General features: G+C 53.4%; 1 protein-coding gene across 1 annotated transcript in view; it reads left to right on the top strand.

Moving 5' to 3' along the window:
• The window catches only part of DSCAML1 (DS cell adhesion molecule like 1), a 337984-nt gene that overhangs the window by 1666 nt on the left and 318718 nt on the right, over nt 1-17600 (top strand). The window contains exon 2 of the mRNA XM_059181885.1: nt 14069-14386. Coding sequence (XP_059037868.1) covers nt 14069-14386 — 318 coding nt within the window. The remainder of the gene's footprint in view (nt 1-14068; nt 14387-17600) is intronic.

The raw sequence follows: 17600 nt of genomic DNA, 5'->3' as shown, positions 1-17600 counted from the left end.
TGGGTGACAGGCCAAGGCTGGTCTAGGTTGGTTAACCCCTTGTCCCCTGCTCAGCACCCTCTCCTCCCACTTTAGCGGAGCAAGAAGCCCTCTCAGGTTCAAAACTACCCCGCACTAAACCCCAGTCTCCCTCTCCCCAGGCTCTTCCTGCCTCCCTCCGCCCCCGCAGGCTGGCTCTGCTTGCAGCTTTAATTACATTAATATTAAAAATACATAAAGTGAGGAGCGGCAGCTTTCTCTCTCGCTAGTTCTCTCTCCGCCCCCCCCCCACCCCCTTTCCATTTTTTCAGGCGAGAAAGCACAGGATGGAGCTCCTGCACACTCTTGCCCAGCTTTGTCCTCAACCTTGCACTCCCCACAGCCCCCCACTTCGTTCAGAGTAGCCCATTCCCTAGGAGTGGCTGTCCCTTAGCAAGCACCTGAAGGACGCAGCCCTCCCCCTTCCAGAAGCCTGGCATTAATAAATGAAGTCCCAGCTATTTGATAGGGAGGAAGCAGATGGGGGTTGGGGGGACAGGTGGAGAAAGGCCCAGAAGGCCACAGGACAGGCTGAGGAGCAAAAACCCTTCCCAACTTGAGAAGGAAGTTGCCACTGGCCCTGGGCCCCGAGGGGAGGCTGGAGGTGTCAGGTGAGCTGGATCCGTGGTGGCCTTTGCGGCCCTGCCATCCGGAGGCTCCAGCATCTGTGTCGGGCGCCAGGGCTACTCGCCAGACAGGCCTTTCTTTTCCTTCGTGCCTTAATTGGGTCTTAGGTGCCAGGTTGGTCCCCGGGGCTTGTTCTGCTTGGGGTGGCGCGGCGGTGGGGGCCGATAGAGAGGCGGCTGGGAGAGATAGGGTGCGGGCAGCGCAGGGATGATGGGGTTTGGTGTATTTTCTCTCTCCTTGCCAGTCACCCCCACGGCACCAAGGAAAATGTAAATGTGAGTGTTCGAGCCTGTTACAGAAAACAATATCCTCTTGCAATAATTTGTACGTCCATCTGTGAGGAGCGGGAGGAGGCAGAGAGAGAGAGAGAGAGAGAGAGAACAAGATGGGATAGAGCGTCCTCTGGATGGAATTAAGCGGTTATTGAATGTGTTTTAAGCTTCTGTTATTTCCATTCCTCTCGAAATACCTTTTTTTGATGAAGCCTGAGCTCAGACCGATTCCCCAGAACTGAACCGGGAAGGTGTTTTAATAATCGGTTATTGAGTCTCCAATAGCTGCCTTATTATAGTCAAAACAAATCCGGGTTCGGGCAGCCAGATGAACCCCAGTGAGGCGCTCTCCGTTGTTCCATCCAGCGGGCCAGCATCTGTGTTGCCTACATTTGCATTTTTACTGTGTAAAAGAACAAGCTTCCCCGGCACTAAAATTCCCGTTTTCTAAAAGCCAAAATAATGGGTTGCATTGATTTTTTTTTTTTTTTTCCCCATTTCCCACCCCAGCCTCTCGGACGGGGATTCATGGTTCTTCTCTCTTGAGAAGACCGAATTAAAAGGCTTCGTCAAGCCATTAAGAAAATCTCTAACACTCTGTTCGGTGTCTAATTAGAAGTGGGGGGGGGGTTGTGTGGGGAGACGCTGGGGGAAGGTGTTTTGAAAATCTTGAAACAGCAGACACAACTTCGGGGAAGCAGGTGAAGGCCCTGTGAGCCCGAGGAGGGGGCGGCTAGGCAGAGAGGCCCCGGTTGCTGGAAAAACATGCCGGAGAATGGAATTGCCATCATGCCCGACAGTCCTATCAGATGCTTCGTGTTTCTGGGCATCAAAGTCAGCTGCCTTTAATATATCTCGGCAGCAGAATGGGGAGCTCAATTAGAAACAAAAAGCAAGTAAGCAGTTGACCCAAAGGCAGCGTAGTTAAGTTGAGCAGATCCCGGGAGACCGGCTGGAAAGGCTTGTTTTTCTTAGATTGAGGAACCGGGAGGAGGTGGGCAAGGAAAGGGCCGTTTGGCCCAGCAGAGCTTTGCTAAACAAGCCCCCCAAAGAGCCTGGGAGCCCTCAGATGCAGGGTGGTAGTCTGCCCTAGAGCACCTCTAGGACCGCTGGCCTTCGATAGAGGGGTGCAGACCTCAAGCCCCGCTTGTCGTCTCGGTGTCTTCAGGAACTCCATCTCTGTCCCTTGCTCCATCCCCTAATCAGCCTGGGGAAGGTGGATTTTATTTGTGGTTGAATTCAAGGGGAGGGTGATGTTCAGAGAGCTTTTTTTCAGGGGTGGGGATACCAGGCTGAGAGATTCTTACCTCCTACATGATCTTGAAGAGGTGTTTCTTGGAGACATTTGAAGCAGTCAAGAGGCAGAGCCCCCTGCTCCCAAAGTGCTTTCTCAGCCCCTGCCCCGGTAGATCTGGCCAGGACCCAGGTGCCTGAATGGGGTGAGCCACAGGCAGCAGAGATGGCAGAGTGCCAGGAACCCAAGGGCAGACCCTAGATTTGCATATGATTTGCATACAGATTTGCATGCTGACCTAGCCAGGCCAAGAGCCTGGCCCTCTCTGTGCTAGTAGCCTCTCCTCAGGCACTTTTTCCTGGCTTGGCATGGGGGTGGGGCAGGAGCAGGAAGAAGGACTGGTGTTTTGGGTAGTGCTTCTCTCCTGCCTCTGAGCTTGAGGCCTACGGGGGCTCAGGGCTGAGCTCACCTGCTAAGGCAGCCTGGAGCTTGCTGTTGGGCTAAGATGAGTGGTGATGGGCCAAGACACCCTAAGGCAGACAAGCCTGGGGTGTGGGTTGTCCCTCTTGTGCTGCAGGATGAAGAGGGTTGAAGAGTGGGGGCACTCGGGCAATGGGGATCCAGGGCCAACCCTAGATTTCTGGGGCATGTGCCCTCAGAGTGGAGGAAGCTGGGTGCTTGGGGCTGTGGTCAGTAGTGGGAGAAGCAGCAACTGATAGGAGAGGTATGATGGGACTTCCAGCTCTGGAGGGGGGTTGTGGTCTCTGAGAGATGAGGGCAGGGCCCCTGGGCTGCTTATTCTAACATTGCTAAGGCCGCTTCATTGGGAAGGCGGGCACGGTGGTCGCAGAGGGAAGTTGTGGAGTACTGCTTGGGGAGCAAACATTCAGGGCAGCTGGAATGCTCCTCCTTCCCAGGGAGCCAGCTGGGACGCCTGCAGTGGGAATGTGGCTTCCAGAATGGTTTTGTCTGCATTTCCGGGGCAGGAGCAAATCCTGCCCTGGCAGGTGCGGCTCCAAGGCCTCCCAGAGGTTTTTTCTTTTTTCTTTTTTTTTTTCTTCTGCATATCTAATGATCCAGGAGGGCCCTGGCATGGGTAGAGCCTGGGGGAGGGCTGGAGGTAGAGAGGGGAGGGTCAGCAGGCAGAGCTTCAAGTCGCTCCATGCCTAGTTCTTTCAATCCGAGCCTTTTATATATTGGGGTTGTAAAGAGAAAAAAGGTGGCAACTCGCTGGTGTGGAAATTCAGAGTCAAAGCAAACCCTCCATTCATATCCCAGCTCCGCACTTACTAGATACGTGACTTTGGGTCTCTCTGAGCCTTTCTCCAGCTATTAATTGGGGTTAAGGGCAATAGCACACATAAGGTAGCGAAAATGTAGTTGGTACTCAATAAATGCTAGACCTCTTCTTTTTTCCTGCACTGCTCCCACCTCCCTCTGCCCTTACCTCTGAATAGATCATCAAGTCCTGTCCTGAGTAGTTGAATCAATCAGCTGCAGTTTTGGCCAAACCAACTGACTTAGACCTATAGCAGTAAGACTGTGGGGTGGCCGGGACAGGGGACATCACTGCTTCCTTCTGCCACCTCACCCGGGAACCTGCAGGACCCCTTCTCAGCGAGATAGCTGTGTCCCTGGGGAACCCAACACACTCCCTTTCCCCAGCTATAGCTAAGCCACCAGTGGAAAAGAGATGAGGGCAAAGGTTGGCTCTGGACCTGGCTATGAGGTGGAGGCAGAGGCTAGTTGCACACCTGCCAAAGGAAGGCCAGGCTTGGTTGTGAATCTCTACCATAGTTGGACAGAATAAGCACTATCTTGGATTTAATGCCATGACACCTGTATAAATGGGCTATGCAGGGTGAGCCCCATCCCTTGTAGCTGGATAGATTTCTGTGTCTCTCTCTGCTAGGATGAGCCTTGCTTTTTGCAGGTACTTTTGTGTATAGAGAACACCCCTGGTAGCCCATGACCTTGGGGGTCCCTGGAACCACTTCTCCCTTTATGACCCAGTCAGCCAGAGTGAAGCAACATAGGACCCAGAGGTCAAGTGCTGCCCATGTCAGCATGTGGTCTCTGGGTCCACGACTGCCAGAGTGGCTTGGGGGCACAACAGCCTGTGTGCCCTGCTTAACAGATGTTTGTGCTGCATTAGCCTCAGGGTACCACCCCTGCCATCCAGCTGCTACTCCCCCCATCCGTTCAGACCCACTTCCCCCGTGCCCTTGTTCTCCCTCATGCCTACAGTGACAGTTTCCAAGGTCACCACCATCTTCAGTAGGAACAGGGTTATTCAAATGCTGGGGTTGCATATCCATTATGCGTGTGCGTGTATGTGTATGTGTTGGAAAGAAGGTTGTGGGCCCACATGGCAAAGCTCAGCCTGATTTCAGCAAGTTACCTAAGAGTTCCTATACCTCTATTTCATCATCTGTAAAGTGGGGGAAATAATGGCACCCTGACTGTTCCACGGGGCACCTGCTATTATGTGTGTGCAAGAAGGATAAGGGGCCTATCATTGTGCGTCGTGTGACAACGCGTTGTAAACCAAACAGGGCAACCTGTGAACACACATGTAAAAGCCACAGTAAAACCCTTCTAGCCTTATAAATCCTTTGCTGAAATGTGAGGTATAATTACTGTCACTTCATCAGACAGGAACAACCAAAGTCTCCCAGCTGTGTGTGGCTGTCTCCCTGCTCCTGGGCCCCGCATGTATAGCAACGTGGGCAACAGCAGATGAGGTCCAGACAGGCTGGCAGTTGTCCTCTTGGAGCTGACTTGGCCTGTAGTTGCCCCTGTGGCCCCAGGGGGCGGTGGCGGCCGGGGGGAGCGCCTACCTCTGCTGGCTCCCCAGGTCCAAGGATGCGGGGTTATCCCATAGTCCTCTGGACATAGTCTGCAAAGGTGATTCTCATTGCTGGGAATCCCCAGTCCCTTTTGGGAAGAGCAAGTCCTACCTGTGTGACCTCATCTGAGGTAACAGCCAGCACCAGAATCGAGACCCTGAGAACGTGGCCAAGTCAGGGTTGTGATCACTTTGCTTCTGGGATGGCCCCCCTGAGCCATGGGGTCTATGGGTCTCAGGTCTCAGGACCTGTTTTTGGGGTGTGAGGGAGAGATCTGATGACTGTCACGGGTAGAAGTCCTCCAGGTTGGAAGGCACCTTTGAGGACACAAGCTGTCCCCTCATTCTTCTGCTCTGGCGCTTCCGGGCACAGAAAACACCTTCCTCTGAAGGCAGCCTGTTCTGGCCACAAAGTTCTATCACAGAGCTCATCCTCCGAATCCACCAAGCAGTCTAGGTCTTGGGCCTTCTGCTCCTGGGCCCTGGTTCTGCCTTTTAGGCCAAGGGATACCGGTGAAGCCCTCTTCCGCTTGACAATGCTGTGACCATCTGCAGACAGATGTCTGTCACGGAGGCCACTTCTGCAGGCACCCAGCTCCCCTGCTTGCTCTCCTGCTCCCCCATTAATGTCTTGGCCTTTCCCCACGAGCGCCCCCCCCCCATTCCTGCTTTGTTGGGCTCTACAGGCAGGGTGGCCAGAATTCTAAGAGCAGTAGAGACTGAGTGGGGACTGGCAAGCTGTGTACCTGGGGTGAATTCCTGTGCCCCTCTGGGCCTCAGGCTCCCCATCTGTAAATGAAGGAGATTGGACAAAATAATCTCTTAAGTCCCTCAAGCGTTAACAATCTAAATCAAGGACTCTCTAGGGACAACTGTGCTGTCTGAGCCGCCTCCCTAGAAAGACCTTCTGGCGGTGAGGGGCCTTCTCCTCCCAGGGCCTGTCGGCCAGGGGCTAGGAGATTAAAGAGTCTGTTCGGTTGTCAGCTGTTGGCTCATAACTCCTGGAGCCGGTGGTGAGGGGCCTTGTAGGTGGAAGGATGACTGATCTTTACTGGGTCTTACAGGTTTCTGGTTGCCAGTTATAGGAACTATGTTTATGCTGAGAATTGTTAAAAACAAAACCAAAAAATCCCTCTGGGTTTTGGGGAGGTGGAGGACTTGGGCATTTGGAGCCGTCCTGCTCATTGGGATAGGACTGCTTCCCTAGGGGGATTTGCAGACAGAGACTTTCTGGTCACCTCCAGGACTAGGGTAGGGGTTGCTGGCGTTCAACTGTGGGAGGGTGTCCCAGGGATGAGATGTTGGAAGACTGGAACAGTCCCAAGTACATAAGAAATGTCATACCCCGAACTTCTCTCCTTCACCAGAAAAACCCCCGTCATGGTGTGTGCACACCCTGGAGACAGTCTGAGTCCAGAATGTGATGTGCTCATTGAGAAATGCAGCTATGGCTAGTGTGTGAACACACCGAGATTACTTGACCTAATATCGTTTTCTTTTCTTCTCTCCTTCCTTCCTTCTTTTGTTTCTTTCAGTTTCAGAGGTAGAATTGACTGATTCCTCATATGCGTATAACACCCAGGTTCATTCCACCAACTAACCTCCTGTTTCCTTATCTGTAAAATGGGGTCTGGGCAGTAGCTACCTTAGAGGTGGTTGTAGGGGTTAAATTGACTGTAGTGCCAGGCAAGGGCTGCTCACAGTGCTTGGCACAAGATAATGTTACAGAGAAATGGTGATGGTAAGCGGTGGGGCAGATGTGCTAGGTTTGGGGGAAGCATGGGACTTGGTCTGGGCTGCTCAGTCTTGCCCTGGGGCAAGTTCCAACTCAGAGGGCCTGTAAATGCTCTGACACCCTCTGGGGAGACTCGCCCCTCTCCTCCCCAGGGTCTAGCCTCAGGATGTCTCAAAGGTGTGAACACACAGGAAGCAGGTTTTCTGATGAAGGAACCAGACCCTGTCTCCTGGGTCCTGACCCGGTTGTGCTGAGGTCCCATTGGTGGATTCCCTCTGGACCCAGTTTTTCCAACTGTGGGATACAAACAGAGTGAGGGCAAATAATCTATCTTGTGTGAAAACCTTTGTATGCAAATGCAGCGTGGTAATGAACTTGGCAAATTAACCCCAGAAACTCACCAGGCCAGATCCGCATAAAAAAAAAAAAAAAAAAAAAAAAAAAACTCTGTGTGAGGCCTGGGGGCAGCAGCGTGCGGCCATCGCAATGTTTTGTTGCTATTGATCACACCACTATTATTTTATTAACTCCATCACCGAATTAAATTAATTAACATGGTGCTAAGGCCCCCCGTCCTCCAAGCCCTTGAAAACGGGCTATTGTTGGAAAAGGTGATATGGAAGTCTGGGGTGGCCAATCTTCTTCTCTCTAGGGAGCGTTACTCTGACTTGTAGACAGAGGACCACATGCATCAGAAATAGTTTCCAGGCCCTCCGTGAACCTGTTAGGTAAGGATCTGCATTTTTAACCAGCCCTCCAGCTGATCATACATCATGACGTCCGAGAACTGTCTTTAGTAGCTGTCGCTAGTGTGGTAGGTGAGAGGTAAGTATTTGCGGTGGGATATTTGCTCCACAAATAACCGCTTGCCTGTTAAGATAATATTCCTAATAATAGCAACAAATACATACGTGTTGCTAGGCACTCAGATTCCAGAAAATGTCCTTTACATGAATGCATCCAACCTAACAATCCTTGAGGTCACCCCCATTTGATGGATGGGGAAACTAAGGCACGCAGAGGTGAGGTTATCTTGCTTAAAAGTGACAGAGCCTGGATCAAACCCAGGGAGCCTGGCTCCAGAGTCTTGGCCTTGAACCACTGTGCAAAGTGCTGGGAGCCGGGAGGCCCAGGGGATAGAGTGGTGACGGGGATGGGAGCTCACAGTCCTGCCTGCTTCCCCTGCCCTTGTGGCCCTGGGACCCACTTGCTATGTGCAGGCGTGGACACCCCCTTGCCGGCTCTTGCCCATCTCTGGGGGGCGGGTTGCAGGTCCAGCCCTGACAAATGCTCCTGGTTGAAAAGTCCAGTGAATGAGATGAGTAAATATTGTAAAGGAAGAGAACAAAATGACTCACTTCTCCCAGTGGAGGCGGCGAGGTGTTAATATTTCAGTTCCCTTGGGTTGTCATTGGTGATGACTAGGCATGATGACATGGGGGTACTTCAGTGTCCACCTGGGAGGAAGCCCCAGTGGGCCAGACACCCCCAGCCCAGCCCAGGCCAGCAGGGTGTGGGCCCATGGGTGTCCAATACACAGGGTGTCAAGTTCCCTTTGCCCAGCTAATCTGGATGGCCAGACGGCGGGAGGGCCAGCGCTGGAGTTGATGTGATGGATATTTAGGTTTCTGTGGTGACCCTGGGGGCAGCCCAAATGCCTCGGGGCGATTTCTGGTTTAAAAATATTGCGCTGCTATTTCTACGCTTCTAATCTCCCAGCGATTTGGAGCCTGTTTTCTGAAACACGGCATCGGGGCGGTGTTCCACGTTAAACGGCAGAGAAGATTAAATGGGTTTAAGTCTGGGCGTCTGTCACATCACATCCAAGCCCATAACTTCCATTTTCTATTAAAAATCCATTTCCCCCTTTGACCAGAAGAAGCTTTGCTGTTGATCTGAATGTCTCTCTCTCTATTTATGAAGTGTTCCCCCCTCCTCTCTTTCTCTCTGTAAATATGCCTGCTTCTGTCTGCAGAGAGGAAAGAGCTGGGCAGGGGGGCGGTGGGGGGAGCCGCTGAGATTTGAGGGGGAGGTAGGAGTTTCCTGTGTGAGGACGTGGTTTCCAAACTGGGACTGGCTTCCAGAGAAGAAGTTGGAGGCCCTCCTAAGGCCCCAAACTTTGAACTCTCCAGCATTTAGACAGAAAACACTCAGGCTGGGGACCCGATGGACCTTGACTGAAGGATGGCTCCTCCTCCTTCGAGCTGTACAGTCTCCCCATGAGCCTCTTTTTCTTTACTGATAAAATGAGACTAACAGGACCACCTTAGACCTTTGTGTGAGAGAATGTTCTGGAAGCATGCAAGCAAGCCCAGTGCCAGGCACGTAGCGGGGGCTCAATCAATGTGAGTCTCCTCTCTTTGGAGAACTTGTACCGTTAGCTAAGCCACCAAGCCTTCAGGGAAATAAGTATAAGGTCAAGATGAAGTTAGGCCCAGGGTTAGGCACAAGAACCTGCAGGAACCCAGTTACCAAGCCTGCAAACTGCACTGCCGTTGCCTTCTACCGCAGAGGGGCCAACATGCCAATCCAGCTGTTTCTGCCTCTTCTCCCCAAGCCCAGCCGGTACTCCCGCCTGGAAGGTTTCTGTGGGGTCCCCCAAACATGCGGTCTACTGGCTGCCACAGAGGCCTTGTTCAGGCTGGTCTCTCTGTTGGGAGTGCCCTTGTTTAGATCTTCCTTCCAGGCTCAGCTGGAGCTCCCCCATGCCCAGCCCTGTCCCCTAGCTGCAGACTAACTTGCATATCCCCTCAAGAGGGCATCTCAGAACTGGTACTTTTCATGCACATCCCCCAGGGCTCGGGGCTAACCATCCCTATTCTCCTTTAAAGGCCATCTCCTTTACCAGCTCCTGGAAGGTGGTGTCTCCCACCCATGGCTGTGGTTCTGCTGGGCATGTGTCTGGTGCTCCCTAAACATCCCTGGAAAGAATAGGACTTTTCCGGTCCCTCGGCGCCCAAAGGGACCTGGGGAAGGGAGTCTGGAAGGGTGCGGGAGTCAGCTGAGAGGAAGTAGGAGTGGAAGAGGGTCTTGAGTTCTGCAGGTTTGCAGAGTGGTGCTGTGCCCTGGTTACCTTTGCAGGAACCGTGGGCACCCTGGACCGCTTGGAGGTCGCGGGCATGCAAATAGCAGTCCTGTCCCTCTTAGTCACACATCCTCTCTGTGGGGAACCAAATTCTTCCACATTTTCTTTTCCCTGCTTTGCAGTCCTGGTGGGCAGGTAAGATGGTGCAGTCCCTGTCTTTTTGACTGAGGACATGGAGGCTTAGAAAGGCTGGTGGCTTGCCTGAGGTCACACAGCAGGTCCGGGGTGAGCTCCGGGAGAGAAAGCAGTTCACCAGACGCCTACCAGGGCTCTGTCAATTGTACCCCGCTTCTGTGCTGCTCTGAGAGCTTGCTGAAGCTTTGTCCCTGCTCTGAAGGTTCAAACAGGGACCTGAGAAGGAGGGGAACCCCCTACCCCCATAAAGGCTGGAGTGAGGCCCTCGTACTCCCCCTTTCATGGCTGGGTGATGCATGGCTGCTGCGGCGACTCACGGGTGCCCCTTGGGCCAACAACCTTCCTCTTGGCACGAGGCGGAGATTTGGGCTACTGGGTGGTCAGTGCCTCAGTTTCCCTTTTATAGATTTGTTCATGCCTATCACCTGGCAGGTGGGATGAGGCTAAATTAATGTTTATTAGAGGGCGTCTGCATTCTGGGCTGACAGGTGCCTTGTGGTGGTAAAGTATGGGCCTGCGGTAAGTGCGGGACGCTATTGTTTTACACCTGAGGGTGATGTTTCATAATGGCAATGCACTGTCAGAGCCCTAAGCAGAAATGAATGGTTTGTCTCATCCTCCCCTGCTCCCCCAGACTCAGAAGACAGCAGCTCACATCCCGAGGTGAGAGAAATATGAGGCTACTCACCTTTTGCTATCAATCTGCCGTTTCATCAGCCCTGACAGGTGGCTGGACAGTCCCGGTACATTCATCAATTAAATCTACCCATTTGTAGTTGTTGAGAACCCCGTGTCCTTGGCTCTGGCAGGATCCAAGGCTCAGAGTGCAGGAAGGCTGCTCTCATTGCGGCTGGGGCTCCTGGTGGGAGCAGAGGGGGTCTGGGGAAAGGGGCAGGCTCGCAGGCGGGGCGCGTGGTGCGGATTTCCAGCTTCTGGAAGGTGCTCTTCCAGGGAGAGCTGGAAACTAGGACTGTGTTAGGGGTGGAGTTGAGATGAAGGGAAGGATGGGGAGAGGTACCCAGCCTGGGAAACCAGATTCTGTGGTTTGTCTTCAGTGTGGTTCACACAGTAGAGCAGCTCTGTCCCTGGGCCCTCAAGTAAGGGCACGCTGGGCTCCAGTCCCAGCTCCGGCATGGACACCGTATTTCTTTGGAGAAGATAGTTAACTTTGAGTCTTAATTTCCTTATCTGTGAGGTCAAAATAACATTAATACCATCCCCTAGGGAGCCATGATGATTAAGTGAGATAATATCTGTAATGGGTCTAGCTCTGAGCCTGACCTACAGTTAACAGCGAAAGCTGTGGTGGTGGTTCTAATTGCTGACGGCGTTATTATTACTGAGGGCTATAGCATAAACATTTTCTTACCCTGTTCTTGAATCCGATAATTCTAGAATTCCTCTCTGTCAGGAACCTTTCTCAGCTTCCCAAGTCCATTTTTCAGGCACAATGTAGAGTCCTTCTGTCCCGTGATGGATTTTGGCTCCCCTAATCCATAAAGCTGCCACGGAGAGTGTCTGATTAACTAGGTTGTCTCAGGAAGCATCCAGAACCCCAGAGTGATGTCCCTGCTCCCACAGGCTAAGCATTGTCTGAAATGTCGACTTCAACGATGGCCCCTCCCACAAGGAGTGTGTGTGTATCTATGCGTGCAGGTGTATTAATCTTGTACTTGGCCATCCAAATGTGGATGTTGGTTGCAGGTGGTGTTTGAGGAAGGTGAAATCCACCTTTTTATTATTGCAATCATCTACTTGTACAGAAGACAGACTTGGGGCTCAGATTTCCCGTGTCTGCATCCCAGAGCCCTCACTCAGCGGCTGTGTGGTCTTGGGTAAGTTGCTTTGATTTCCCAGGGCCATACCTCCCTCATGCGTAGCCTGGGATGACACAGCAGTACCTACCACACAGGATTGTTGGAATGTTGAGAGAAGCCCCATAAGTCGAGTGCTTACGACAGTGCCTGGCCTGTAGAAGATGCTTCTCAGATGCTTGTTGAAGGAATCTCGCTAAGGAGATCTCCCAGAAAGTGAGCAGGCCTGTGGAAAGGGAGCCTGGCAAATTTGGGTGCTAAGGGAAGTCTTTCTAAGCCTTCTTTGCGGACCTGTGCAATGCTGTGATTGCATGATCTTGGACAGTACCCTAGCCACTGGGGGTGAGGCATGTTTCTGAGCTTCTGTGGGTCCCCTCACCCATCAACAGTGGGGCTTTCGCCAGGGGAGGCAGTGTGAGGAGGAGGAGGGAAAGGTTAGACCACGGCCTCCCCAAGGGCCTTGCAGCCGCTAGGGGTGCGGTGTCTGGAGGGGACAGCAAATCCCTTTGCTGTCGGGAGGATGCCCCAGCACCCCAGCAAGGAGCCCACGAGTGTGTTTTCCAGCACTGCTGCTAATGGCTTCATCGGAGCTCTTTATGAGATGATGTGAATTGCTCTGACCAATGAGGCTTAATCGCCTCCCTCAACGAGCTGCCCGGTATATTCCCCCTGGAGGCTCGGCTCAGAGTTAAGCCAAGAATATTAATACAGTCTGGATGCAGGCCCTCCTCCTCCTCATAAAGTTGTGGAAATTGAGGTCAAGTTGGGTCCCCTGCAACGTTCTTTAAGTAAGCAGCGGAGTGGTCTGTTTGCTCCTTGGTCTTCCGGGTGCAGGGGAGGGGCTTGCAGCTGGAGACCTCAGGGGAGGGGCTTGCAGCTGGAGACCTGGGACTGGGCCCTCTCTTCTCCGGGGCTGTCCCCACTCGTTGTTCCAAGGTGGCCCTTGTTAAGGTGGCTCCTTAGCAGGGAGGAAGGATCGGATTCCACTATTCAGGGCTGTGGGCCATCAGGCGGGAGAGATGGAGGCCACGTGCCAGCGTGAGGGCTGCAGACAGCTGTCCTCGGGGTCAGGTGGCCCTGCCCCTGTCAGGCGGCTGCGGGCTGAGCAAGTTCTCCCGCGTGACGGGGCGCTGTAATGGGAACCCGTCAGACAGTCAGATGCATGAGGTCTTTGCAGCCCCATCCACCGCACCCCCGCCCCCGCCACCCCCAGCATTTTATAAGCGAAGGAGCGGAGGATCAGAGAGGGAAGTGTCACCACAGTTGGTCCATTTCGGGGCCAGGTTGAGAACCTGGGTGGGCCTCTTGCTTCCTGCCCAGATCTTATCCACCCACCGGAGCGCTGGTCCTCATTCGGCCCTCGGGAGCTCGGCCTTTCCCAGAACGGCCTCCGTGGTGGGAGACCCTCTCAGCATCTCCTGTCCTTTTCTCTGCCCCAAGCAAGCATCCCCCTTCCTCTTACAGCACCGTCCTGAGACCCTTCGCCTTTTCCCTGTGTGTGATAGGAAGTGCACGAAGACCCTCCCTAAGAGGGATGGGTTCACATTTTTTTTTCAAGATTTTAAAAATTTATTTATTTGACAGACAGAGGTCACGAGTAGGCAGAGAGGCAGGCAGAAAGAGAGGAAGGGAAGCAGGCTCCCCGCTGAGCAGAGAGCCTGATGCAAGGCTCGATCCCAGGGCCCCGGGATCATGACCTGAGCCGAAGGCAGAGGCTTAACCCACTGAGCCACCCAGGCGCCCCTGGGTTCAAATGTCTGTTCTGTAGCTTATTAGCTGTGCGATCTCTGGCATGTCACCTAACTACTCTCAGCCTATAGAAGGGGATGATTAAAAAAAAAGAGAGGTGATGCCAGCTCTTCTCAGGGTTGTGTGGATGGATGGAGGTCATGGTGTGAACCTGCCTGCCGTGTAGCAGGTGCTCAATAAAGGCTTATGATCCAAGCAATTTCAGCGTCTCTCCTCATGTCAACAGTGGAGGCCAATAGTGGATCATGGCTTCGGACCCTTTGACCTAGAAGAGTGATGGCCAATCTCTTCTCCGTGGGCTTGGCTTGGCTTGGCATGGAAAGGGGGATGTCTTTACCTTTTGCCACTCTCCTGCGAGGCTGGAAGCTTCTGTGGGACAGGAACTGTCTCCTATCTACCATGCCAGTGGCTGGGGTGTAGTTGGCACTTAGGGGATGCTTCCTGGGTGACTGGTGTTTGAAACATGAATGGGGGTGGGCGCACGCCTCAGGGGCCTGGGAGGTTATTACCAAAACGCAGATAATCAGCCCATCCTCTCCCCTTTCCCGCAGCTCGCCCTGAAGATGTTGGCACCAGCCTCTACTTTGTAAATGACTCCTTGCAGCAGGTGACCTTTTCCAGCTCCGTGGGGGTGGTAGTGCCCTGCCCGGCTGCGGGCTCCCCCAGTGCGGCCCTTCGATGGTACCTGGCCACGGGGGACGACATCTACGACGTGCCGCACATCCGGCATGTCCACGCCAACGGGACGCTGCAGCTCTACCCCTTCTCCCCCTCCGCCTTCAATAGCTTTATCCACGACAATGACTACTTCTGCACCGCGGAGAATGCGGCCGGCAAGATCCGGAGCCCCAACATCCGCGTCAAAGCAGGTAAGGGGCCGGCCACCTGCTCCCTGCCGGGTGGTGGTGGGGGGCTCCGTCCGGAGGGTGGTGATGGGGGACAGGCAGAGCCCCCCTCCTGGGGAGACATGGGTGCCTTGCTGAGGGGGTGGCGTTGCAGAAGTCCGCCTCTCAGGGAGAGTTTTTGAGCCTTTTGGAATCTTAGCTCCCGGTTTACTGCATGGCCTTAGTCAAAGAAAACACTTCTCCGCGTCTATACTTTCTCCTCCGGGAAGCTGAGACCGGTACCTGTCCCAGTCATTGCTCCTTGCGACGGTTAACCGAGACAGCGCTCCTTTCAGTCCCGGGTTCATTTCAGGGCTCGATTCTAGGAAAACACACCCAGTTGAGTTTCTTTCTTTTAAACACCCTTTTATTGAAACATCTAAAGAAAAGGGCGCATATCGTAAGTAGATCGCTTGGTGAATTTTCACCAGCTTTAATATCCAGATCAAGACACACAAGATCAGCACGTCAGAAGCCCCCTTCATGGTCTTTTCTGTCACCATTCCCCTGGGGGAAACCATTGTCCTGACTTCTCACAATACAGGTGTTTGCCTATTTTTGTACTTTATATAAATGGAGTCCTACAGCAGGTATTTTCTTGAATCCTCTGTACACTATTGTGTTTGTGGGATTTGCCCCTGCTGCTGTGCCTTGTTGAATGGGGTCGTTCATTGTCATGGCTGTGTGGTGTTCTATTGTTCGACTCTACCATGTTTATTTATCCATTCCGCTGTTGATGGATCTTTGAGTAGACTCTGCCTCCTGAGAACAGGCATTTAGGTAAAATTCATGATGGAAAATTTGAGCAGTGAAGCATTTTGGTCTTCGGAAGGGCCGACAGAGGCCAGGAAGTAGGGGTATCTCAGCTATTGTCTTTAGAGAAAATAGAAAAGCTCATTTTTCTGGGCTAGGTCTGGAGTTCAGGGAATGGCTTAGATCAGCTTCTCTTAATGAGGATGTCACGAAACACTGGTGTGTTGTCATCATTTCCAAGGTGTGCCTTAAGTTGTAATGAAACACTGAAGTTTGGAGAACAGTTTCCTTAGTAGAGCTTTTTTGGGTGGGAGAGGACGGGTAGCATTTTAGCTAGCCCACTGTGATGGTGCCGGGCTCTGGGGTGTCATCTTTCCTGGTGAGTGTGTCGGGGGAGAAGAGTAGGCTCTGGGGAAGGCCTCCCAACCCGCCTGCCAAGCGACGGATCCTGCAAGTTCTCTGACTTCCAGGGTCCTTCTGCCTCGGGAGTGCCTCTGAGGTTCCAAGTAGCTAGGAATGGGTGTATACAGGGGTGAAATGGGGCGGACGCTCTTAATTAAAGAGCTAGTCTTCTTCCTGTTGGCTTGCTTTGAGGGGAGATGTGAGCTCTTGGAACCCAGGACCAACTCCAGGGTATCTCCTGGGGCTTCCCGTGGAACTTCTTTTCAGGACTAGTTCCTTCGCTCTGCTCCCCTCACACCACCAGGTGCTGAGCTGGGAGGCCCAAGGCTGGCGTTTGGTGTAGCCCTGGCCTCCAGCGCCTGGAGGATTGGGCTAAGAGGAAGTAACATCCTATTTCCTGTGACGTGCCTGTCACTGGGTTAGGACGCAGTTTTCACAATAATCCCATAAAGTGTTTCTTAAAAGTGAAGGGACTGAGACGAGGAGAGGGTACATGGCTTGGCCAAGGGCCCATGGCCTGTGGGTCAGAGGTGTCACTGGAACGGTGAGCAACCTTTCTGTGGTTGCTTCCCTGGGCCAGGCCTTCGACACGCTGCTATCACCATTGTTGTGTCCTTTTACAGATGAGGAAACTGAGGCTCTGAAGGCCAACCAGCAGGGTCATGCAGCACTCAGAGGAGGAGGCAGGGGCTGCTGGCCTGTTCCTCACCTCTGGTCTCTGCCGGCTCGCTGGGACTCTCCAGGGGGTGCTCCCCCAAACCCCAGTTTTTTTTTACTCTATCACTTTGATTTCCTCCTGTGTTTACTCCCCCCTTGGCCTCCTGCCTGCTCCCCTTACATCCCTGGCTGTGCCCCGCTCACACCCATGGAAGGCCAGACCACTGCCCCGAAGAACAGGCAAAGCGGCTCTTCTCTCCTCTCCCTTTTCTCTGTCCCCCCCGGCCCCCCTCCAGCTGTATCTCTTCCCCGGCACGTCACCCAGAAGCAGGGGAAGAAGAAAGGCCTGAGGAGGCTGGGCAGGGCTGGCCAGACTAGAGACACAGCCAATTAAGCGGCTCTTTATGAAGCCAGAGGGGCTGCAGGTGCACAGCCAGAGGGCTGCGGGGCCCTGAACATCACCCTGGCAACCATGGCCGGGAGAGCAGGAGGGCACGCTGCCCAGGTGCCTGCTGAGGGACAAGGTCGGGAGGCAGTGGGGATCTGGATGCACCAGCGCTGCTTGGCAGAGGAGGGGCGGGAGGATGGAGTGAGCCCCAGAAGAGGCCAAGCAGAGAGGACAAGGCAGAGGCAGAGGCCGAGGATGGCCCCTGGGCCCCACCTGCAAGGCCCAGCCAGCCCACCCACCGGACCCGACTTGTAGACGGGGGAGGCAGGTGACTGTGCCCCTTGAAACCAGCCCTGGGACTGAGGCAGGGGGCCTCCACTGTATGTGCTGCAGGGAAGAGCGAGCTAGATTTTGGAAGCAGGGGCAAGCCTGGGGGTCAGGCTGCAGGCAGTGTCAGGAGATCGGAGGAAACAATAAGGATACTTTGTTTCAGAGAATTTTGGAGACTGTCCATTTTCAGTCAATCACAGTTTTAAATATTCTCTTCCATTCTCCTTATAAACCACCAAGCCCTTCCAGAAAGTTCCATGTGTCAACGATATTTTCCCCAGGCCACCTTTCACATTGATGTGGCACAAAAGTCTGTGGTTGAATCATGTGTCACAGTTCCTATTTTTGGCAAATGATGGTCACCGTGCTCCAGCTGTTGGCCCCACGGCCCAGGAATAATGTAGGAAATCAAGTGTGGTTTCCTTAGAGGAATCCTATCACATTTCCTTGTTACCTACATACCCTCTTGCTGGATGCGATCCCAATGTTGGAATTAGGTGCTACCCCAGACCCCTCCAATCCAATGGTTTATTAAATACTGAAATCACAAAGGTTCGAAGTTGGACTCACGGCCTTGCAGGGGAGACTGGACGTTTCTGAGGGAGCAGGGAGGAGGTTGCTCAGGCAGGAGTAAGATCACGGCAGGAACGTCTGGGCTAGTTAAATGGG

The sequence above is a fragment of the Mustela lutreola genome, chromosome 1 (assembly GCF_030435805.1).
Source record: "Mustela lutreola isolate mMusLut2 chromosome 1, mMusLut2.pri, whole genome shotgun sequence".
NCBI lineage: Eukaryota > Metazoa > Chordata > Mammalia > Carnivora > Mustelidae > Mustela > Mustela lutreola.
This window is presented reverse-complemented; position numbering and strand designations above follow the sequence as displayed.